This window comes from Chinchilla lanigera, unplaced genomic scaffold, assembly GCF_000276665.1.
Source record: "Chinchilla lanigera isolate Chin_1 unplaced genomic scaffold, ChiLan1.0 scaffold00041, whole genome shotgun sequence".
Lineage (NCBI taxonomy): Eukaryota > Metazoa > Chordata > Mammalia > Rodentia > Chinchillidae > Chinchilla > Chinchilla lanigera.
In genome coordinates, this window is record NW_004955442.1 from 6,912,750 (window position 1) to 6,936,687 (window position 23,938).

The following is a 23,938-nucleotide window of genomic DNA, read 5'->3' on the forward strand; positions in this document are numbered from 1 at the left end:
GTTGGTACCTGTACATAACACATCTTAATTCTTTTTATATCCCCTTCTCCTCTCCATCCCCTTTCCCTCTATCTTTTGGTCCCATTTGCAAAAAAGATCTATCTTCCTGTCAAAGTAAAATTTTTTAAAAGGCCAGGGATGTAGCAAAGTGCTATGGCACCTGCCAATCCACAGCATGGCCCTCTGTCCAAAACAAAAAATCTATGGTGAGTTACCCTGTTGGTGAGACAGCTTTTTGTCACCAGGATATATGAGGATAGAAAAGATGTCAGCAGGCCTTATAGGGGACTATCAAAATTGCATGGGGTCTAGACCCATATATGCCTTTTAAGTCTGAGCCTCTAGGATTTAGGAGGAAAGATGAATCCAAATTACAAGCTAGTCTGAGCGAGATCATAAACAAATAGAAGGCAGGGTTTTTTGTCTTACTCATCTTTGTATTTCTGGCTCCTAACATAAAGTAGACATTTAATAAATTCAGTAAATACTGCGTTTGGTAACTTGAATAAATGGTAAAGGAATAAATGAAACAAAAAAATGGGAAGATGGGTCCTCTATATGACAGCAATAAACAGAAAAAATATAAATCTTCCTGCAACATTTTTTTTTTTTTTTTCTTTTTGAGACAGGGTCTTGCTGTGCAGTTCAGGATGGCCTTGAGCTCACTTTGTAGCCCAGGCTGGTCTCGAACTCACAAAGATCCTCCTGCCTCAGCCTCCCGAGTGCTGGGATTACAGGCATGCGCCACCACGCCTGGCTTCTATTTACTCATTTTTCTAGTGCTGGGGTTTGGATCCAGGGCCTGTAGGTGAATGCTGTCTTTTTGTGAATTTTTGTATTTTATGTTTAAGAACAACGTGTAACATACGCCCATTCATTTAATCTTAGCTGTGTAGTAAACCAGTCCTTTAAACACACGTGGGATGGAAAAACACTTGGGAATCTTTTTGTGGGGGAGATGAAAGTGTTAGGTAAATTGACAGGTGAAAGAAAAACCTGAGTATTTAGGAGAAAACGTAGAATGCCTGGCTTCTAGTATTATATTACTTGTAAATAAAATCTTATCTGAGTATTAAGCAGGTAGATGCCATTACTGTCAGTTTATAGCTTTGTAGCACTGTGAAGAAAACAGTTTTACACTTCTTAGGTGTAATATAGCATTAATGTACAAATATTTCAAGTGCCATTAAGTAAAAACGTACCACAGTAGCTATTCTCATTGGCCACTAGAGGGTGTATGCACCATCTGCTGAAATTTATGCTACAAATGGTGCCCACTTCCACAAAAAATACTTGTTGAAGAGGTTTTGCCTGTCACCAATACATAGCTAATTTTCAGGGGCTGGGGGTTTAGCTCAGTGGCACAGCTCCTGCCTGGCAAGCGCAAGGTCGTGAATTCGATTCCCGGTACCGGAGGGGGGGAAAAAAAACATAGCTAATTTTCAACCTCCTTAACAGGTACTAAATATTACTATACATAAAGGAATGTAATTTAAAGCAGACTGGTGAAGTTACTATCTGGCCATCATTGTGCCTTGTTTTTTACTAAATTGTGAATTTGGTGGAAGGGCTTTGCCCTACGTATTTATCTTCTAATGCCCATGCAGATTTTTTTAAGTGTTTCGACACAGGGTCTTGCTTTGTAGTTCAGGCTGCCCTTGAACTCACTGTGTAGTCCAGGCTGGCCTTGAATTTATGGTGATCCTCCTGCCTCAGCCCCCTGAGTAATGGGGGTTACAGGTATGCACCACCATGCCCAGCTCCATGCAATCATTAACAAATATTTATTGCTTGCTTACTCTATGCTAGGCACTCTCTAAGCTAGAAGTCTAGTTATAAACAAGAAAGATTCTTTGTTTTGTGGAATTACGTGTGGAGATAGATAACAAACAGGAAAATACAGTTTTTTAGCAGGCTGAGGGTAGAACTCAGGATCTTGCACATACTAAGCACACTCTACTCCTGAGCTGTATCCCCAGACCTGCAAATAGGTAAACAAGTAAACAAGGGTGCTAGGCTGAATAGTGTCCTTTCAATATTTATGTCTGCATTAAAATTCAAAATGTGACCTTATTTCAGAATTCAGAAATAGATCTTTGCAGATGTAATTAAGGAGATGAGGTCACAGAGATGTCTTTTCACCAGCATGTTGGCTGGTGACCCCCTTCGTTGGTTGGACAAGCAAAGACGAGAAGAAATTTGACAGCTGAGCACATGTGAGTGTTCACCCGAAGCTGTTAAACATCTGGGAGTAGACTGCTAGAGATACCACAGTGACAGGCTGTATACCACAAGGTTTGCGATTGGACCCCAGGTACATAGGGTCAGGCTGGCACATGTGTGCAGCCAGTTCATCTGGAAATGACCTCCAGAGACGCTGAGTACAGGGTTAAAGCTCTCTGGGTTGGGTCAACTCACGGGTTTATTTGCAGCTGAACAAACACAGACCTAGAAGAAGGAAGTTTTCTATGTGCAGATATGTGTGTTGCTCAAACTTGACATTTTTTAGATTTCAACAGTAAATGTGGAAGAATCAAAATATGTATAGCTAATGTGTGATGATTTCTTAAATAAAGATATAGCTTCTGTTGGAGAGACATTGAAACCTTGGGGGAAAAGCTGCAAAATGTTCTACCTACAACATGACTGAGCTGATTTGGCAACTTTTAAATAATTTGTAATAGAAATCACATAACTGTTGTTTTATTTTATTTCCTTTTCTTATTGTTTTGAAGTATTTTTTTTATTTTAAAGAGTAAAAGAAGGATAGCAATAATGGGGGGGCTTACCAAATTACAGACAAAGTGGTAGGAAATTATCAGTGGTAAATGTTTTACATATTGTTATCTACAAGATAGTTTCTCAGGAAAACAAATAGACAAATAATAGTGAGTTACAGACAAAAGAGGTAGGAGATTATCAATAGTTGTTGTACTATTGAAGTATTAGTTTTAGTTTATCTTCTCAGGCATGGTAGTTTTCGAAATTCAGTACAGACTGTTAACAGTATTATGTCTGTCACCTATCACTTAAAATATACTTTGCCTGCTTGTTTTTTAAGTAGTATTTTACAATTTATAAAGCTTTAATCATCTCCTCTGAAGCGTATGTTCTTTATTTCTTTGGCAATGAAAGTGAAAATAATTTTGTTTATAGTGCTGTTTTACACAGTACTATTTGATGAATTTCTTTAGTCAAACTTAGTTCCTCCAAAGAAGGAGGCGCCTTTATCCAAGCTATGTAACTTGCAAAAGAAATGCCATCAGTGAAAACAAACCTGTACTGTAGAAATGTCCACAAAGGATACTTGCCAGTGGTCCAGTCTTTATTCACTTTTAAAGGTTCAACTTAGATTTTTTTTTTTGAGACTCAGATTTCCTATATTACATATTTGTATATAATTGTACACACACACTTACATATATGCTTATGGGCCGTGTTTCCACTTCCATGAAGCTACCTAAAATAATGCAGTGTATTTTAAGAAAAAAAATTTCTAGCTAGGGAAGATTTATTAATACTTAGAATAAATTCTGTTTTGGTTTGAGAGATTGGTCAGAATTTAAAGAAAGCTAAGTGAGTGTTTACTTTGTTTTTTTTTTTTGGTTTTTCTCCGGTCCCGGGAACCGAACTCAAGACCTTGCGCTTGCCAGGCCGGCGCTTTGCCGCTGAGCTAAATCCCCAGCCCCGAGTGTTTACTTTGAATTAGTTTCAATTTTTGTTATGTCCAGTATTAACTAAGTAGCCAGAATTTCTGAATATTTTGTTTTCCTTTAGACTTGGTAGGAAAGTTTATAATACCAGCATAGAATGGTATAAAATCTTAAGAAACCAAATACTATAAGTCTTCTTTAGTTCAGTTGTACATTGGCTTGTTAAAAATGTTTTGAAAGAGTAGTCCAAAAAAAATTTTGTTTTCAGTAACTATTTTGAGGCTGGAGTTGTGTAGCTCAATGGTAGAGTGCATGCATGTTTAGCATATGTAAGGCCCCCTGTTCAAATCACAGCACTGCAAAACACTAACAAAACTTTGCTTTTTTATTTCCTTAGTTTGAGAAATTGGTTATTTGTTAGATTTTTCTCAGTGTTAGTATTAAACATTCTGTTTCAGTGTCTTTCAGAATGAAAACCAGTTGAATTAAAGTTGAAGTTTATGCTGGATGTGGTGGTGCATGCCTGTAATCCCAGCACTCAAGAGGCTGAGACAGGAGGATTGCTGTGAGGCCAGCCTGGACTACACAGGACTGTGTCTCAAAAAATAGAAAGTTGAAGTTTATGAGCTTTTAAGCAAGTGATTTAAATTCGAGAGATAATATATGTTCCACTATAGATCCGAAATTTTCTCTCTATGCAATGTACTGATTTAAAATTTTACCAACAAATTAAATTTCCACCTTAACTTTTGGATGTGATTTGTTCAGTGATCAAATCAGCATCAACAGTTGCTTATTAAGAGCATTGTGGGTGGCTTTAGTGCTGGAAAGAAAGATCTTCACATTTGCCTCTTGCTTTACAGTTTACCAGACTTGCTCTTCACAGTAACCCCATCAAGAACTGGGCTCATTTGCCAGCCAGGAAACCAGTGCTTCACGTCAAGGTTCACCTAGCATTATGCATTAGCGTCAAGAACTTGGACTTGAGCTTAGGTCTTCAGACTCCAGCAGTTTTTCTTTCCTCAGGGATTTCTTTTAAGACAGATAAGATTATTCCAGGACAAAACTGGACAGTGTGCTGTAGAACCTCCAGAGAGGGAAGAAAATACCTTGAGCAGGAAGATAGAATGTGTCTGGAAGGGGACAATTAATTAATTGGTTTGTCAGTTTGAAGGGCCATTCGATGATAAGCTTAGAGATGTGAATGAGCATGTAGAAATGAGTTTGTGAGAGTGGAAAAGCAAGAGGGCAGTCACATATAACCTGATTCCCAGCAAAGTGGGAAGGTAAATTTGGAATGACTAAGATGAAGCAATTGAAGAAATTGCAGAGGGGTTACAAAGTATTACTGCCACACCTTGGGTGAAGTTGTTAAAATGAGCGAATGCCTGAATTCTCTGGTGAAGTTTTGAGTCTGGCTTGGCTAAGTGAGCTGTATCAGAGATGGAAAGACTTACTTAGGGAGGGAGAAGGAAGTTTCAACTTTGGTACCCCTGAATTACCACTCTGCCATCCTCACAAGGCACCCTTACTCTGGTGCTATCTGAATGGAGAAATCCCATCCGGCTCTCACCTTTGTTCAGGTGGTTAGGCTTTTTAAAAACCGAAATGCAACAAAATGCACTAATTGTCAAATTATGATATCATGTCACTCTTGTGTGTTTAAAATTATTGCATGCCAATAGTGTCTCAGTCACCTAATTGTGTTCTTGCTCCTGCAGCCTGGAGTACTTGGGTACTTTGAGTTCAGTGGCTCACCCCAGCCTCCTGGCTATTTGACCTTCTTCACCTCAGCATTATATTCATTAAAGAAAGGTAAAACTGATTCATATTAAGACAGTACTTTAATAGAGATATAGTTATTTTAATATCTTGCCTGTGTTACCATTATTATATTTTCTAATTTGCTACATTCCTTTTCTCAATATGTTTTTAGTAATTGCATTGTTTAATGCTATCATTAACAAATAGTATAATCCTATTTCAAATATATTCTTTTAAATGTTCAGCTTTTTGAAAATATAGTGATCCTATGGTGTTTGCAACGATATAATTTGTACTTTAAAATTTATTATATCACAGTCTTTTATTTTAAAGAAAAAAAAAACAAAATTTCAAAACAAGATAATAGAGGGCCACAATGGTTATTACATTGCCTATTGTTATCTTTAAACTAGTTATTCAGAGTACAAGATATCGGCATTTAGTTGTCCAAACGATATTAGTGCGAACCTTTCTTTTCAATGAACTAAGAGAAATTAGTAGTATAACTATCCTAAATATCTTTTTTTTCTGCTTTTCCCTTCTTTTCTCCATTCTCCCCCCGCCCCCGAGTTTCTCTTTCCTTTTAAAGTTTGTTCTCATTTTAAAATACTTACTGTGTATTTTGAATCTTATTTACTCTTTCAGCTTCTCACACTAGGGAGACATTACAATGTTTACACATGTGCTTCTGGTTTAGTTCACTTGTGAATATGGTCTTGAGTTACATCCATGTATCTATAAAAGTCTTAAGTTTATCCTTCTTTATGGCCAAGTAGTACTCTATTGTATAAAAAGGCCACATCTTTTTTATCCATTCCTCAGTTGATGGGCATTTGGGTTGTTTCCAAGATCTAGCAATGACAAATTGTGCTGCTGTGAACATGGGTGCACATATATCACTGTGATACGATATTTTTACTTCTTCTGGGAAGAGACCCTGAAGGGAAATAACTGGGTCAAATGGGACCTCCAACCCTAGTTTTCTGGGAAATCTCCACACTGATTTCCGCAGTGATTGCACCAGTCTAACTCCCAACAGTGGAGAAGGGTTTCTTTTTCCCCACTGCTCTGCCAGCATTTGTTACTGGTTGATTTCTTGATAGTAGCCATTCTTTCCAGGTTGAGATGGAATTTCAGTGTTGTTTTAATTTGTATCTTTTGAATGACCAGTGATGTTGAACATTTTTTCATATATTTATTTGCTGTTTGTATTTCTTTTTTTTTTTTTCCGGTACCGGGAATCGAACTCTCGACCTTGTGCTTGCCAGGCAGGCGCTTATGCCGCTGAGCTGGATCCCCAGCCTCTTTGCTGTTTGTATTTCTTTATCTGAGAAGTGTGTATTCATCTCAGATGCCCATTGTTTGATTGGGTCTTTAAATTTGGGAGGTCTGATTTTTATTTATTTATTTATTTATTAGTTCCTTCTTTCTTTTTTTTCTTTTTTTTAGTGTTGGTACCGGGAATCAAACTCAGGACCTTGCACTTGCCAGGCAGGTGCTTGTACCACTGAGCTACATTGCCAGCCGTTTTTAGTTCTTTATATGATCTTGATAGTAATCCTTTGTCTGAGAAACAGCTGGCAAACATTTTTTCCCACATTGTGGGTTGTTTCTTTACTCTGTTGGTGGTTTCTCTTGCTGTACAAAAGCTTTTTAATAAGATGAAATCCCAGTTGGTGATTCTTTGTGAGAGTTCTTGTGTATCAGGGTTTTATTCATAAAGTCTTTGCCTACACCAGTGTCTTCCAGTAGGTTTAATGTTTCTGTTTTAATATTTAGATCTTTGATCCATTTTGAATTTAGTTCAGTGCATGGTGAAAGATATGGGTCCAATTTTAATCTTCGGCAGGTGCAGGGCATTTTTCCATCACCATTTATTAAAGAGTTTATCCTTCTTCCAGTGAATGTGTTTGGCACCTTTGTCAAAGATGAGGTGGCTGAGTATGTCTAGAGTTGTTTCTGAATCTTCTAATCTGTTCCACTGATCTTCAGGTCTGTTTGGGTTTTTTTTTCCCAGTACCACACTGTTTTTATGACAATAGCTTTATAGAATAATTTTAAGTCAGGGATTGTGATGCCCCCTGCCTTGCCTTTGTTGCCAGGAGTTGCCTTTGCTATGCTAGGTCTCTTCGGGTTCCAAATGAATTTTAGGGTTTTCTCTAATTCTCTGAGATATGATATTGGAATTTTTATTGGAATTGCATTAAATCTGTATAACAGTTTTGGAAATATGATTATTTTCACTATGTTGGTCCTTCCTACCCATGAGCAGAGGATGTCTTTTCATTTTCTGATATCCTCTTCAGTCTCCTTTTTTAGATACTGTAGTTTTCAATGTAGAGGTCTTTTACATCCTTCATTAGATTGATTCCTACATATTTCATTTTGGGGGATGCTATTGTGACAGATGTTGTTTCCCTAATTTCTCTCTCAGTGAGTTTATTATTTATGTAAAGGAAGGCTATTGATTTTTGAGTGTTCACTCTGTATCCGGGTGTGCTACTGAATTTGCTTATTAAATCTAGCACTTATTTAGTGTTGTTTTTAGGGTCTTCTATATAGAGTATCATGTCATCTGCAAATAATGATAATTTCACTTCTTTCTTTTCATTGTTCCTTTTATTTCTTTCTCTTATCTAATTGCTCTGGCTAAAGTTTCCAGGACTATATTGAATAAAAATGGAGACAGTGGACATCCTTGTCTTGTTCCTGATTTTAGAGAAAAAGCTTTTGATTTTTGTCCATTTAGTATGATGTTGGCTGTTGGTTTGTCATAGACAGCTTTTATTAGATTGAGATAAAGACCATCTATTCCAATTTTCTGTAGGGTTTTTATCATGAGTGGGTGCTGGACTTTGTCAAAAGCTCTTTGTGCATCTATTGAGATGATCATATGATTTTTTCCCTTGGCTCTGTTAATATGGTGTATTACATTTACTGATTTATGTATGATCAACCATCCCTGCATCCCTGGGATGAATCCAACTTGGCCGTGGTGTATAATCTTGATGATTTGCTGCATTTTGTTTGCCAATATTTTATTGAGGATTTTTCCATCTGTGTGTTCGTTAGGGAGATTGGCCTATAATACTCTTTCTTAGTTGGGCCCTTCTCCAGTTTTGGTAATGCTTGCTTCCAGGAATGAATTTGAGAGTATTGCTTCCCTTTTAGTTTCATTAAAGAGTTTGAGAAGTAGTAATTTTAGGTCTTCCCTGAATTTCTTGTAGAATTTAGCAGTGAGTGTGTCAGGGCCTGGGCTTTTCTTTGTTGATATGTTTTTAATTACATCTTTGATCTCATTAATTGATAGTGGTTTATTTAGGACTTTTACATCTTCTTGATTCAGCTTTGGTAATTCACATGTCTAGGAATCTGCCCATTTCTTCTGCATTTTCAGTCTTACTAGTATACAAGTTTTCAAAGTAGGTATAGATGATCTTCTGGATTTCTGTACAGTCCATAGTGATTTGACCCTTCTCATTCCTAATTGCATGATTTGAGTCTTTTCTTTCCTTTTTTTGATAAGGTTGGCTAAGGTTTTGTCAATTTTATTTAATCTTTCAAAGAACCAACTCTTTGATTCATTGATTCTTTGTCATTCATTGTTTTTGTAGTCTCCAATGTGTTGACTTCTGCTCTGATCTTTATAATTTCCTCCCTGTATGAGCTCTTGGCCTATTCTGCTCTTCTTTTTCTAGAAATTTGAAACTTGTCATTAAGTGGTTTATTTGTGCTTGCTCTGTTTTCCTGGTATGGATATTCACTGCTATATATTTCCGTCTGAGGATTGCTTTCATTGTGTTCCATAAGTTCCAGTATGTTGTATTGCTGTTAACATTTAATTATAGAAACTGTCTAATTTCTTTAATTTCATCTGTGACCCACTGGTTGTTCAGGAGGGTGTTACTTAATTTCTATGTGATTATGAAGTTCTTGTTTTTCTTTTGTCATTGATTTCCAATTTCACTGCCCTATGGTCTTATAATATGCATGGGATAATTTAAATTCCTTTGAATTTACTTAAGCATATTGTATGAGCTAGTATGTCATCTCTCTTGGAGAATGTCCCATGTGCAGCTGAGAAGAATGTATTCTGCTGTAGTAGGGTGGAACACTCTGTAGACATCTAAGTCCATGTGTTCAAAAGTTCAGTCCAGGGGCTGGGGATTTAGCTCAGCGGCAAAGCGCCTGCCTGGCAAGCGCAAGGTCGTGAGTTCGGTTCCCAGTACCGGAGAAAAACCAAAAAAAAAAAAAACAAAAGTTCAGTCCAGGGGCTGGGGATTTAGCTCAGCGGCAAAAGCGCCTGCCTGGCAAGCGCAAGGTCGTGAGTTCAGTTCCTGGTACCGGAGAAAAACCAAAAAACAAAAGTTCAGTCCAGTTCTCATATTTCATTGTTGATTTTTTTTTTTTTTTGTCTAGTTGGGTTTTTTTGACAGTGGGGTGTTGAGAGCCCCCAATACAATTGTATTACTGCTTATTTGATATTTTCATGCCTATTAATATTTGTTTTATATAGTTGCGTGCACTGGTATTTGTTGCATATGTATTTATGATTGTTTTCTCTTCCATTGGATTGTTCCCTTTACAAGGATGTAGTGACCTTCTTTATTGCTCTTAATCAGTCTTGGAGCCGGGCGTGGCGGCTCCTGCCTGTAATCCCAGCACTTGGGAGGCTGAGGCAAGAGGATCGTTGCAAGTTCGAGACCAGCCTGGGCTACAAAGTGAGCTCAAGGCCAGCCTGAACTGCATAGCGAGACCTGTCTCAAAAAGACAAAAAAAAAAAAAAATTAAAAATTTTTTTAAAAAATCAGTCTTGGCTTCAAATTCACTTTGTTTGCAAATAGAATAGCTACCCCTGCTTTTTTCTGGGTTTCTGTCACATAGAGTACTGTTTTCCATCCTTTGACTTTGTCTGTGAATTTACTTTGGGGCTTTTTTTATATCAGGAATTGAACTCAGGACCTTGTGCTTGCCAGGCAGGCACTGTGCCACTGAGCTATATCCCTGACCCTTATGAATTTATTTTTGAATTAAATGTGTTTCTTTCTTTTATGCAGCACATTATTGGATCTTGCCTCTTGATCTAGTCTGCCAGTCTCTGTCTTTTGATTGGTGAATTGAGACCATTAACATTGATGGTTATAACTGATAGGTATTTACTTACCTTTGTCATGTTATTTTCTTGTTGTTGGCTCCCCTCTTCCTTCCCCCATCTGTTTGTTTGCCTTGGCTGGTAGATTCCTTCTGTTAGGGTTCATGGAGTTGTCCTTATTATCTCTTTCTAGAATGTCCCTCAAAACATTTTGGAGTGCTGGTTTGTTGGTCATAAATTTTCTCAGATGTTCTTTGTCATAGAAGTATCCCATGTCTCCATCAGTTTTGAAAGATGGCTTTGTGGGGTACATCAATCTTGGTTCAAGGTTGTTTTCCTTCAGAACTTGAAATACTTCACTCCAAGCTCTCCTTAACTTGAGGGTTTGTGCTAAGAAATTGGCTATTATTCTGATGGGCTTTCCTGTATAGGTGATTTGTTTCTTTTCTGTAACGGTTTTTAAGTTTCTGTTGTGTTGAATTTCTGCAGTCCTGACTATGATCTGTCTGGCTGTAGACTTTTTCTTTTGGTCATGGCTAATTGGAGTTCTTAAGCTCTAGAATCACTAAGCATGGTTTTCATTCTGGACACCATCTCTGCAGTCATCTGAGAAATTATTTCTGGTTTGATTTTCTCTAGAGCTTCCTTCGGTTGCTTTGTTGTTAACACTTCAGGGAGGCCAGGTGGGTGGCTTTTGGATTTTCCCACCTCATTGGCCCCTGGTTTGCTTTTGTTAAATTGGATGTCTGGGCTTGCATCTTGTTTAAGTGTTTCCTCATTTTCTTTTTTTAGTTTAATTCCTGGGGTGATACTTGTAAATTGCCTAGGGTGGGTTGCTTTATTACTAATATTTAGAACCCTTAGGAAATGACTACTTTGGGCTGGGGAGATAGCTCAGCAGTACAGTGCCTGCCTGGCAAGCACAAGGTCCTGAGTTCAGTTCCTGGTACCAAAAAAACAAGCAAATGACTACTTCTCTGAGGTGTGTTCTAGGTGTAGCTGGTTTTTGTGTTTCGAGTCTGTTGCAAGATTGTTCCTCCTCAGTTTTAGGGGGATGAGAAGTTGCTGCCTGCTTGCCCCAGCCCCTGGTTCTTCGGCACTGTGCCACAGTATTTTCTGTGACCCATAGTCAATCTCAGTTTTAAAATACCAGGAAGAACAGCTGTGTAGAACAGTTATGTCACTTTTGACTAAAGCGTTACCATCAGCAATGACAATAACATCAAACATAGTTTAGACAATGACAAACTGACCTAATCACTAATTTGCCACCTTTAATCATATGAACGAGATTTGTGGTTATGTAACAAAATACAAAACAAACCAGAAAATTATATACAGTATACAAGTCCTTAGTGTCAATTTTGCCCTCAGGGGTTAAAATTTGAAATGGGTTAGGGAGAAAATAGAGAAGTGGAAGAGGAAGAGTTTAGAGGTAAGGCTGGAGGACAAAGGGGGATCATGCTAACTTTGGGAAACTGGTGCAGAGCACAGGAGGGAAAGACAGAGGGAAGAAATAAAAGGAAGAACAGAACAGAATAACCACCACAAAGAGGCTAGAAACCACATTCACATTCATATAAAAACCAGTTCAAAAAATGAAGGAGAAAACAAAAGCAAAACCACAGCAAAAAACAGAGAGGGAGGAAAAAAAAGAAAAAGTCCACTTTTAGGTTTGTCTCTGCTGTCACTGATAGACAGCTTGTGGAGCCAGAGTCCAGATCTGTGTTGATTTATCCCAGCAAGCCAGCAGTAGCTTTTTGGCAGGGTAGTGGATAATCTCAGTGAGCTTGCATCTTCTGACCAATACCAGATTCATTTGGCCTGTAGCCATCAGCACACCTTCTGTGGGCCTGAGCCCAACTGGGAGCCACTAGATGGAGCCAGTGGCCATTCCAAGTTCTGAGCTCAGTCATCCCCTCTCCAAGATGGTTCCTGGCCCATCACTGTCTTGCTCGCATGTGGGAGAACTGGGCCCTCAGCACTCACCACCAGCTAGTGCAGTCCTTCAGGTCCGCTGTTCCACTGCTGTGTCTCTCCACAGAGGCCTCTGGGGTCACCAGCAGTCACCCTGTGTCTACAAGTTTGAACTGCTCCTGTTGCACAGTGAATCCTGTCTCAGGGGAAAAGGCACCATGGCTACCTCCTTCTTCGTTGAGGTTTCTTCACTCTCTCTGTGGGCTTCAATTTGTGTTTCAGATCCTTCCTGGGTCCAAGAGGACTCAGTTCCCTCCTTATCTTCGTCATGTTGGTATATTCCAGCATCTGCACAGGGACTCTCAGGAGAGGCTCTTTCTCTGCTGCTTACCACTCCACCATTTTGGTACTCCCAGCTTTAGTCTTTTTTAATTGTATAGTTAAAAGTTTTTGCCAGAAGTTTTAGTGGTTATCTAATTCTGTCAGTTGGGTATACCATAACTTGCTGATATACTTCCTTTGAAGAATATTATTATAAATATAAAAATCATACAAAGTTCAGCATGAGCCTACTGCTAGTTTCACCCTTCTGAAATCTACATTTTATTTACTTAGTTGAGTCATATTACCATCTTCCTTTGAAGAATATTATTATAAATATAAAAATCATACAAAGTTCAGCATGAGCCTACTGCTAGTTTCACCCTTCTGAAATCTACATTTTATTTACTTAGTTGAGTCATATTACCATCTGGAGTCATGCTTTTTGTATTAAATAATCATGTCCTACTTATTTTTTAAATTACTCTATGTTCTCTTGGTCATGATTCCCCGGCCTGTGGTTTCTCTTGCTAGATACATTCATATGCTCATTTTTCTGTCCTTTGGTACCACCCTGGCCACAACCTGACTTGGCCAACAGACCATACATTTGCATGTCCTGGTCCTCTCTGGGGGGCTTACGTGCCTGCAGCCCTCGGCCCACCTTTCCTCCTCTCAAGCCCCTCACTTGTCTTCCAGGTTCCAGCTCAGATACCACTGTTACAGTTCAGTACTTTGTCCTTACACTGATCTAAATTGGATGCTCTGTTACTTCTTTCATGGCATGTAATACCATTTGCCTTTATATACATAACTATAGGGTGATTTGTTTAATGTCTGTCTTCTGCAGACTCTGAGATTCCTGAGGGTAAGGACCATGTGTTTTAAGTTTAGTGTTTTTCTCCAGTAGCTGCCATATAGTGGGGGCTCATTTAGTATTTTTCAAGTGAGTGGTCAGAATAATAGCCCAGCGTCTTACCCCAACAGACCAAAAATAAGTAACCCCTAGGGGTGATGTTACAATGCTGTAATCCCAGCTACCAAGGAGGCTGAGATAGGAAGATCACAAATTCAAGCCCAGCCTGGTGATTGTAGCAAGACCATCCCAAAAAGAGTTGGGTGGTGGAGCTCTGGTAGAGCACCCCTAAATTTAATCCCCAGTCTCCCATGCACACCCACTCAAATACAAAGTAACTAGGCACATCAGCTTATTACTGGTTATTGAATGACTTCAGTGTTTTTTAAAACAGTATATCATGAATACATCAAACAGTGATGTGACTGGCTGTTTTAATATACACATTGTCAAGATTTCATGCATAGAGAATTTACTGTGTCTACATTTTTGTCTGGGAGACACTTGGAAGGAAAGTAAGCTATTATGTAGGTATGTCTTCTGTCCACTTGAAGGTCTGGGCTACAAAGTTTCAAGTAACTACAAAGACAGTGAATCAAAGTTTGAATTTTGAAAACAAAATATTGGGTACTTCAATAACTAAGAAGCAGATGTGGGCTGGGGACATAGCTCAGCAGCATAAACACCTGCCTGGCAAGCGTAAGGTCCTGAGTTCAATTCCCAGTACCAAAAAAAAAAGACAAGAAGCAGACATTTAAAGCTCTTCATCTTACCTAAAGTCTTTCAAGGACTTTTAATTCTGTATAATTTAATATTATACAGAAAAGGATAGTTTAGAGTAGTCCACTAAAATGATGGTAGCATTTAGGATTCTGAGCTAAAGGAGGGGGTATTGCAAGATTTTGAAAGAGTGTTTTGTTTGGTTAACTCACATTGTGTGATGCTATGTCATGTTGGTGAGAACTAAATAACTCATCTTAAACTATGTTTTCTCTCAGAGATCTCTGAGAGTCCTTTCCAAATATAAGGCAGTAGTGCCCTCCCTTTCTTTCTTTAAGCAGAAGTAGGATAAAAGAAGGACAGATGAAATAGGGGTGCAATAGGATCAAGAGGGATATAAACAAACTCAAACCAGGCATAGTGGTATACATGTGTGGTCCCAGCCATTCAGGAGGCTGAGGCACGAGTTCAAGGCTAGCCTGGGCAGCACCCGAAGACCATGTCTCCAAACTAGGGAAAGGGGCTAGGGGAGTTAGCTCAGCGGTAGAGCCTGGCATGTTCAAGACACCTTGGATTCCATCCCCAGTACCACAAACTACAACAACAAAAAACCTCAAAAGTACAAAATGAAACTCCTTAGTCAAATTACTAGTTTTGACAAATGATTATATGGAAGTTTTCATTATAAATTAACTGTGGTCTGTTTTAGCTTTTCTGTATTTGTTTCCAATTGTGTGATTCTAGTTAGATTTTGTAATATGCTGTTGCATGTGTAAATTTATAGCTGAGATTCAGTTTAGCTAATCCTACTCCTTGTTGGACAGGAGGGACTAAGTTCCCACTTAAGCTTAGTGAACCATTTTTAGAAGAAAAAGACATTTCTAAATTGGAAATGTTGGTTTTCCCATATATGTACACTAGGAAGGATTACCTAAAATAAATTTGCTTGAGGATCTGGGTTTTTCCTTTTCTGCCTCTAACTCTGAAGTCAGACAGTATTTTCCTTATTATTAATAGCAGATGTGTGGTAAGAAAAACACATACACTTTTTTTAATGGTATAGTTAAAATATAAATTCTAGGTCAGTGACCTGTTTAGGTTGTGTACACAAATTGAGGCCTGAGAAACATTTGACACACTTTAACAGTTGCCTATAGAGAGCTGAGCTGAAGTGTTTAGATTTGGTGGTAGAAAACAGATACCCTGGTTCAAATGCACTTGTCTTTCCATCGCATTAATGATTTTTTTTTCTTGTGGTGCTAGGGATAAAACCCAGGGCTATGACTCAGCTATGCATGCAGCCTGCCTTAATGGTTATTTTAAATTGTCTTGAAAGTAGCCAGGATACTCTCTGAGTTCTACCTTTGTTTCTTGAAGCTAGGTGGTCAGCAGTGTACAAATAATGGAGAGTTTGCCATGTATGAAATATCATGACTGGGTGCTGTGGAGTGTGCTGAGAGTTCATTCCTGCCCATCAGGATGTGAGAGTTGAGGTTATTTTGTTCGTGTTCTTTTGTTTTCTCTGTGTAGTCCAAGCTGGCCTTGAACTCACTTTGTAGCCTAGGCTGGCCTTGAACTTTCGGTGATTCTCACAGTTCAGCCTCTCAAGTGCTGGGATTATAGATGTGCACCACCACATCTGGCTAAGTTGTAAGATCTGGTTCTGTGGCATTTTACCACTGTATTAGGGCCATTTGTTGTTTGATAATCATTACATACTATAATAAGGGAAATCAAGGAAAATGCATTTATCATTTCAGCACCATAACGTGAACTGCTTTCTTTTATTGTTCAAACTGTTGCCTTTTGTCTCAATTATCTGTGGATTTCTTGGACTTTGTGCTGGTCTGTCACTTGATATAAATCCACCTGCTGGTGGTGTGGGCAGGAACCCTTCGTTATATTTCTATTATTTTCCTGACTTTCTTTTTTTTGTAATTTTTTATATAGAAGTTTTATATTTTCATGTTTTCTCGTTCATTTTTTCTTCCTGAAAATCTGATGACTCCTTTACTTCTTTTTACCACTTTATGGTACTTGGCTTTACTTTGGCTTAAAATGATAGAGAACACAGTTTCATTTTTCCCCTTTCTCACTGGCCAGTCAGCACCAGTTACCAAATGCTATTGCTTTCTTGCATCTTGATACCTTCTTTACCACGGAACACATTATTTCATATATTTGGGTCTCTTCCTGTGTTTTCGCTTGGTTTAGGTGATCATTTTATGAGAGTTACATAATTAAATTTCTTGCTTTGTAAGTTGTTACTATCTGGTGAAGTGTGGGCTCCATTTCCTCTAGTTTTGTATTTTGTGGAATATTGTTTTATTGTCATCTGTGCTTTTGGCTGGGTTTTGGTTCCAATTACAAATAGATAAAATGCTTGAACATAATTGACATGATCATAACATTTACCTTCCCTTTCTGGAATCACAGCATGATTATTCCTTTATTTAAACCTTTTAATTTTTCATAGTACGTACTACAAATCTCTTGTTAATGTTTAATCATTTCAAAGTGCTACATGATTAACTGTGGGCTGGCATTCTTTGTGTATGTTTTAAGAGCCTGAAGGAAACCAGCTCTTGTGTGCTGTACTCTTCCCAGACTGCAAAGCCTATTCCTTTGAGGACTGTTCCATATTGGCAGGCAGCCTTCATTATTCTTTTGCTTGAAGATAACTTGATAGAGGGCCTGTCCTTTTAACATGCTTACCTGGGTTTTGTTTTTGTTTTTTAATCTTACAATTATTTTCTTCTATGATTTGGCAACTTTTTGAAAGAAAATGTATGGCAGAAGTTGATCCTGTTTTCCGTCCTACCTACAAAAGACTTGAGGGTTGCTGTACATGGTGACCTGGAGGTTGGCAATGTTTACAGGCCTGATGCAGCCTGTAAACTTAGAACAAAATATTTAACTTTTCTGTCTTTGAATTTGTCTATCTGAAAATTCGAGGATGAAGGTAAGGATAAATGCTTCCTTTGTAATACCATCATGTATGAAATACTTTGTGTGTTAATGGAACAATAGTCTTAAAGTCTTCTAGTACCTTGGAAACTAAATCCTTTTGGGCTTATCTCAAATAAGTACTGCCTTTGCTTTAGAAAAAGCATCTACACAAGAAAATATGTCACTTGACTGACCTGCAGGCCCTTCTTCCCTATCCTTTTCTCTGTGACACCTGTACTTGCCTCTAATATGTGCCCTTGGTTCTGTGAGTATGGAACTGGTTAAATCTCTCCCAGAACGGGAGTGAATATGTTCAGATTGTGCACTGAATAGCTTGGTTGCTTTGTTCCTACAGCTCTAACATCCTGATTGACTATAGTTGTAGCTAGAAAGAAATGACTGGTAATATAAAAAAGATTATAGCTGTGGGGTTTTTAAAGTTCAGTTGGATCCCTACCACTGCCACCGTTTCTCCTGCCTGGCCCTTCAGGTGATAGATCACCCTTGCCTCCTCCCCTTTGCCTATTTCTTTCCAACAGTGAATTAAAATTTACATGGTGCCTAAATGTCACCTTGAAAGTACACTGTATTATGAACCGTCTTTCATGTTTCCACTCCCTTCTACATCCTTTGGGGATTGCTAAATTTAGTTGACTAGGGAACCTTAAGAATACCTTTGCGGGGGAAAAAAAAATACCTTTGGGAAATATAGTTGGCCATCTTTATCTACAGATTCAACAAGCTGAAGATCAAAAGTAATTTGGAAAAAGAAAATTACCGACTCAGGATGCTGAGCTAAGAGGCTGACTTAAGCCCAGGAGTTGGGAGCTAGACTAGGTGACATTGTAAGACACCCATCTCTTAAAAAAAAAAAAAAAAAAAAAAGAATGCTGTGGGTGTGGTAGTGTATGCCTATAATCCCAGTACTCAGGCTGAGGCAGGAAGATCACCATGAGTTCAAGACCAGCCTAAACTACATAGTGAGACCCTGTCTCAAAATAAACACAAAAACAAAGATTGCATCTGCAGTGAATATGTACAGGTATTTTTTGATTTTTTGTTTGTTTGTTTTTGTCATTTTGAGACAGGGTCTCACTCTGCAATTCAGGCTGGCCTTCGATTCACTATGTGTTCCAGGCTGGCTTTAAACTCACAGCAATCCTCCTGCCTCAGCCTCCTGAGTGCTGGGATTACAGGCATGCACCACCATGCTTGGCTTGTACAGATTTTTTTTTTATCATAATTCCCTAAACAACACAACTTTACTAAACATATACGTTATAGTAGATAGATACTATGAGTAGTTTGAAGATGATTTTAACTATATAGGAGGACATGTGTAGGTTATATGGAAATACTGTGCCATGTCATATAAGGGACTTGTGCATCGTTGGATTTTAGTGTCCTTAGGGAGTACAGACAGACTACAAAGGGACAAATGCACTGTTGCACTGTGTCTTTAGGAGGAGTTTGTGAGAAGAGCATCATCTAGCCGCAGGATAGTGTCTCTCTGCTCCACCAGAAGACATCTCATGTTGTTGTGCTTTGCTGGGAGCAACTTCCCTTATATCCTTAGAAATAAAGCTTTTCTGGAGTACTTTACTGTTAGATTGTGAAATTTTGTGCAACATCAAGAAATCTAGAGAATAGGATTTTTTTTACTTGGTACATGATATTTTTAAAGGCTTTGGAAAAACAAGGAACTGCCAAGTGAGACAAATTGAAATTTTAATATGTATTTATTTTTTGGTTGTTTTTAACAGTGGCAGTTTCACATTTATTAAAGGTAGGTAAAAACTAGAAGAGTAGGAAAAAACAGCCTCTGCAGAATGAATTTGGGCCAAGTAAACAGGGAGGAAAAAATAAAAGTACACCCTATAGCATACAGTAGGCTACCAGGAGGTGGTACTGTAGCCCTAAAGTTATAGTATTTAAGTTGAATTTAAGGCAGATGATTCTAAACAAAATTGGCTAATAGTTTTATGCAAAGAGCCCAAAACCAAAATCTTGATGTAACTCAGGCAGTGTAGTACATGCTAGTAGTCTCAGCTGCTTGATAGGCTGAGGCAGGAGGATCATAAGTTTGAGGCCATCTTGGCAAATTAGTAAATTGTAGTAATCTCAAAATAAAAAATTTAGTAAATCTCAAAATAAAAAATTAAAAGTACAGGGATGTAGTACAGTGTTCCCTGAGTTTGATCCCTAGTACCTCCAAAACAAACCCACCTTGATACAAACAAGTACATCCAGGTGAATCTTTGTGGATAGCACAAAGAATTTTCCATCCTTCTATTCTCCCTGAACTTGTAGTTGCATGAGCTACACAGTAATAGTAGTGCAGGAAAGGTACAGAAAGGGAAACTGACGCTGTACCTGTGGAAGGCAGCATTAGGGCGTTCTCTGAGTGGCAAAAAACCCCAGCCTCATGAAGATAGCCAGAAGTAAACCTGCCCAAGTACTGAAAGTAGACAAGATTGAAGGGATCAAAGCAAGACCTTTGATTCTCAGCGTGCAGCAAACAGTGTGAACATGAACATGGTAGTGCTGCTTCCCCACCAGTCATAGCAAACCTTTTAGAGTTTTCAATGATAACAGCCATCTGCAACACATGTGCCGTGGTTTTGCCACCATGACTGTAGCCTCATGTTCAGGAGGGACAGGCCATAGTGGGCCTGCGTGCTGGCTCAGTGCACTGTGCACTGCCTTACAGCTGAAGGGCCCAGGGCCAAGGCTTAGCACCTTTCGTAGAAAGCACAAAGAAGCCAGTCTCCCTCCCTCTGGTCATCTCAGCCTACTTAGTTGCCTATATGAACAGCCGTAGATACTGCTTAGTTATTAATTCCGTTTCCCAGGTGTTCTTTCAAGATCTCATTACATCTCACAGTGATCTTTGATACCGGTTGTCAAGGTATGGTTAATACAAATCTGAAACTGGCTAATTGCCATGGGAATAGACTGTACTGAGATTTGTGTGTGTGTGTTGGGTACTGGGAGTCAAACTCAGGACCTCGTGCTTGCTGCAAGGTAGGTGTTGCACTGCTGAATTATATCCCTGTCAGAGAATTGTTTTATTAATTGAGTAGGGTACTGTTGTTGGTGGTCCCCCTTTTGTGTGGCAGGGGAGGGGAAAATGTGATTCTCAATTTATGTTATCAAACTATTCAAGAGTTTTTAATTAAAATAGTGATGCTTCCTTCCTTTTAGAATGAAAAGAGTTCATTTTATAAATGACAAAGCTATTGTTGAATACCCTGAAACCCTGCTCTAAGAGAATGCTCTAGATGTAGAGATGAAAAGTGTTCTTTTCTTGGACCATTTTTATACTAAAATCTTCATCTGCAAGTCCAAGTATTCTTTGTTGACATGAGGTTGCAAATTTAAACTATGTCTTTCAACAAGATTTTCAGCATGCAGGAAATTGAATATAATTGTGATTTTTTTTTTTAAACAAAAATTTTTATGTGTAAAAAGAGTTTTGAAGTTGCAGTATATGTGTTAGAATCTATTTTGTGCAGGTATACTGTCCATTCTTACTAATGCAATTAAACTGGTTTTTAAATGGCCCTTTTCAGCTTTTGCGTCAGGCTGTCACTTCTTATTCCTGTGCTTTGGTAAATCATGTTGGTAACTTTCGCAGACTATTGAAGAAATGACCTAACTGGATGCTTTTCTTCTCTTCCTAACTATGGCTGTGTACTACAATTCAGTTTTTTCCTCTGGACAGTGTCGTTTTGTTTCTATTTTTTTTTTTTTTTTTGGTTTTGGTTTCTCTCCGGTACCGGGAACCGAACTCACGACCTTGTGCTTGCCAGGCAGGCGCTCGTTTTGTTTCTATCAGTTTATATCCTCCTGCGTTTTCGTTTGAAAGCTTTGGGATCTGAATTTACACATTATGCCATTTAAAAAATGTTTAAGGAGACTGACGGTATAAATCAGTGGAAAAGCCTTTGCCTGGCATGTACAGGATCCTGGGTTCTATCCCCAGCACAACATGCATACGTGCATGAACAAATGACTATCTATCATGGAGGAAGATAGTCTGAGACTGCGCACGTATTTCCTCACACTGTTGCCCACTAATTTTCACTTCCATTGGTGAATCTTGCCTGCAGTAGTTACTGTTCTGTTTTAGTAGTAATTTTGTTTCCCTTGTTCTTTCTTAATTGTTAATAGAAATTTTCTATAAAGAACAGACTTCTCACTAATATTGTGGAGTAGGATGTTTATTTTATCCTGTGACTGTTGGTTTATTTTTGTTTTGCTTTAATTGGTCATGCTATGGCCTTTAAGTTTGCACCTTTGGACAGGCCCCTTTTATAAGCAGTTCTCTCTGTCTCTCTCTTTGTGTTTTTGAGACAGGGTTTCACTATGCAATTCAAGCTGGCCTTGAACTCACTTTGTAGCCCAGGCTGGCCTCGAACTCGGAGTGATCCTCCTGCCCTAGCCCCCCAGTGCTAGGATTACAGGTGTGTGCCACCACACACAGTTTATAAGCATTTCTTTACTGTTGATGCAGCAAGGTATTTCAGACTTACACTTTTTTTGTCCCAACTCTGAAATCCTCTTCCCCAGGAGCCCAGTTCCTTTTATTGGCGAATAGTATTTGGAAACCAACATCTGGGTGTTGTGTGTGCTCTTTAGTATCTAATGTCATTATTTCAAGGCCTCCTCCAAAGATAGAACTAGGAAATACATGTATTTATACCCATGTGGATGTGTATGTCTGTATTTCTGTATCACATGCATACATGTGTATTAAAAGCCCTAAGTCCTCTGTTTCCAGACTAACACTGCAGGGTTCATTTTAGCCTTTGCTCCTTAGTATATAACTTCTGTTCTAACAGTGACAGTCCTGGTTCTCATTGTCTCTATTTACTTACAAAGAAATAAATAAGGTCTAGTTTTAGAATTGCTAACTTCTACCTTTTGAGAAACCATTTACTAACAAGGCTTGTGGCATTTGTATTCAGTTCTCTGCCCTCCATTTTATAGCACCCACTCAAGGTGATGCTCTCCAGTTTTTTAGGCTGTTTCTCTCTCTATCTCTTCACTGTGGTTGGGGTGAATCATTTGCAGGACAGTTGGGTTTACTTGTAAGTAACTATATTCCACATCAGGCTCGACACAGACATCTCCTTGGTTGTGGAATATGTGAAGGGTATGTGGGGCACCACTGTTGCCCTAAGAATCACATGCAGAAGCTCTGCTGGGGATGCCCCAGCCTCCTCAGCCCTGCATTGCCCTCCCCTGTAGGCAATCTGTCTCTTTACTTTTTGGTTTATTCTTTATCTGTTGTTTTGTGCCATTTTAAACTCATCAGGTTTATATTAAAGATTGTCTACCTTGGAAGAAGGGGCATATTCACTCCACCTTGTCTTCATTGGCTGCTCCTTACCTGAGGGAAGGAGGGCAACAGTGCTGCAAGGTGGGACTCAGGATGGAACTAGAAGTTCTGTATGTTTTAATACCTTTATATTTTTATGCTTTTAGCTACTTGGATATAACTTGGTAGCATTTAAAGTTTAATTTTATTTAATTTAAAGTTTGATTTTATTTAACATCTGCTAATAAAGCAGAAAAGGGATAGAAAAGAATGTACATTTCTCTACACTATTTTTATCTAGCCTTTAATACTACATATGCGATAATCACACAATTATGACAGTTTTCTGAACTGTGTAAAAAAGAAAATTTAGCATATAAGAATAAAGTTCTTTTTTATCTCTGTCCCCCAACATCAAGCCAGTTTTATTATCCTTTCAGGTTTTAAAAATATTTATGTATTTTCAGTTTTTCAAGAGGGGTCTCATTATATAGTGAGCTTGGCTTTGAACTCGTGGCAATTTTCCTGCCTCAGACTCCTGAGTGCTGGCATTATAAGCATGTGCCACACCTGGCTTTACTTTTTTGAGACAGGGTCTTGCTTTGCAGCCCAAGCTGACCTCAAACTTCTGATCCTCCTGAGTGCTGGGTTTGTAGGCATGGGCTACCACATCCAGCCAGATTTTTTTTGTTTTTGAGATAGGGTCTCAATATTCCAACCAGATTGATTTCAAATTCCAGTGCTCAAGTGATTCTCCTGCTTCTGACTCCTAAGTATCTGGGATTATAGGCATATGTCACTGTGTGCTCCTTTAAGATTCTTTATGTGTTTCTAAACATATGTGCCTATTGGGAAAAAATACTTTTATAAGTCCGAGGGGTTTTTTTCTTTCTTTCTTTTTTCAGAATAAAAGGTATGCTTTATCTTCTTTACTTGCTTTCTTCTTATATGTCTTGATGGCCTGTCATGCTGTACATATAGCCCTGCTTCATCGTTGATCTGCAGAGTATCTGTTGGCACATGACTCCAAATGCACAGATGTGGGATTGTTGGCTGTGTCCCTGCTTTACTGCATCCAGACCACAAACTGCTCTCCCGAGTAGTTAATGTCTTTTACCTTTTATGCCTGCACTGTGTCAGAGTACTTACTGGTCCATTGGTCAACCATACTTGATGTCTTCTATTTTAGGCAGTTTGAAAGTTAAAAGTGGTATTTTGTTTTTATTTGCTTTCCTTTGAGATAGGGAGGTTGAATTTATTTCCATGTAATTATTAGCCATGTACATTTCCTTTTCTGTAGTTTGCCCATTTTAACTATTTTCTTTTTCCTAATTGCTTGGGTT

The 23,938-nt window shown here is 38.5% G+C and overlaps 1 protein-coding gene across 1 annotated transcript in view; it reads left to right on the forward strand.

Annotated features, from left to right (window-relative positions):
• Txndc11 (thioredoxin domain containing 11) overlaps window positions 1-23,938 on the forward strand; it is a gene marked incomplete in the record, with an annotated part of 71,787 nt that overhangs the window by 25,212 nt on the left and 22,637 nt on the right. The window contains 1 exon segment of the mRNA XM_013517809.1: window positions 5,375-5,468. Coding sequence (XP_013373263.1) covers window positions 5,375-5,468 — 94 coding nt within the window.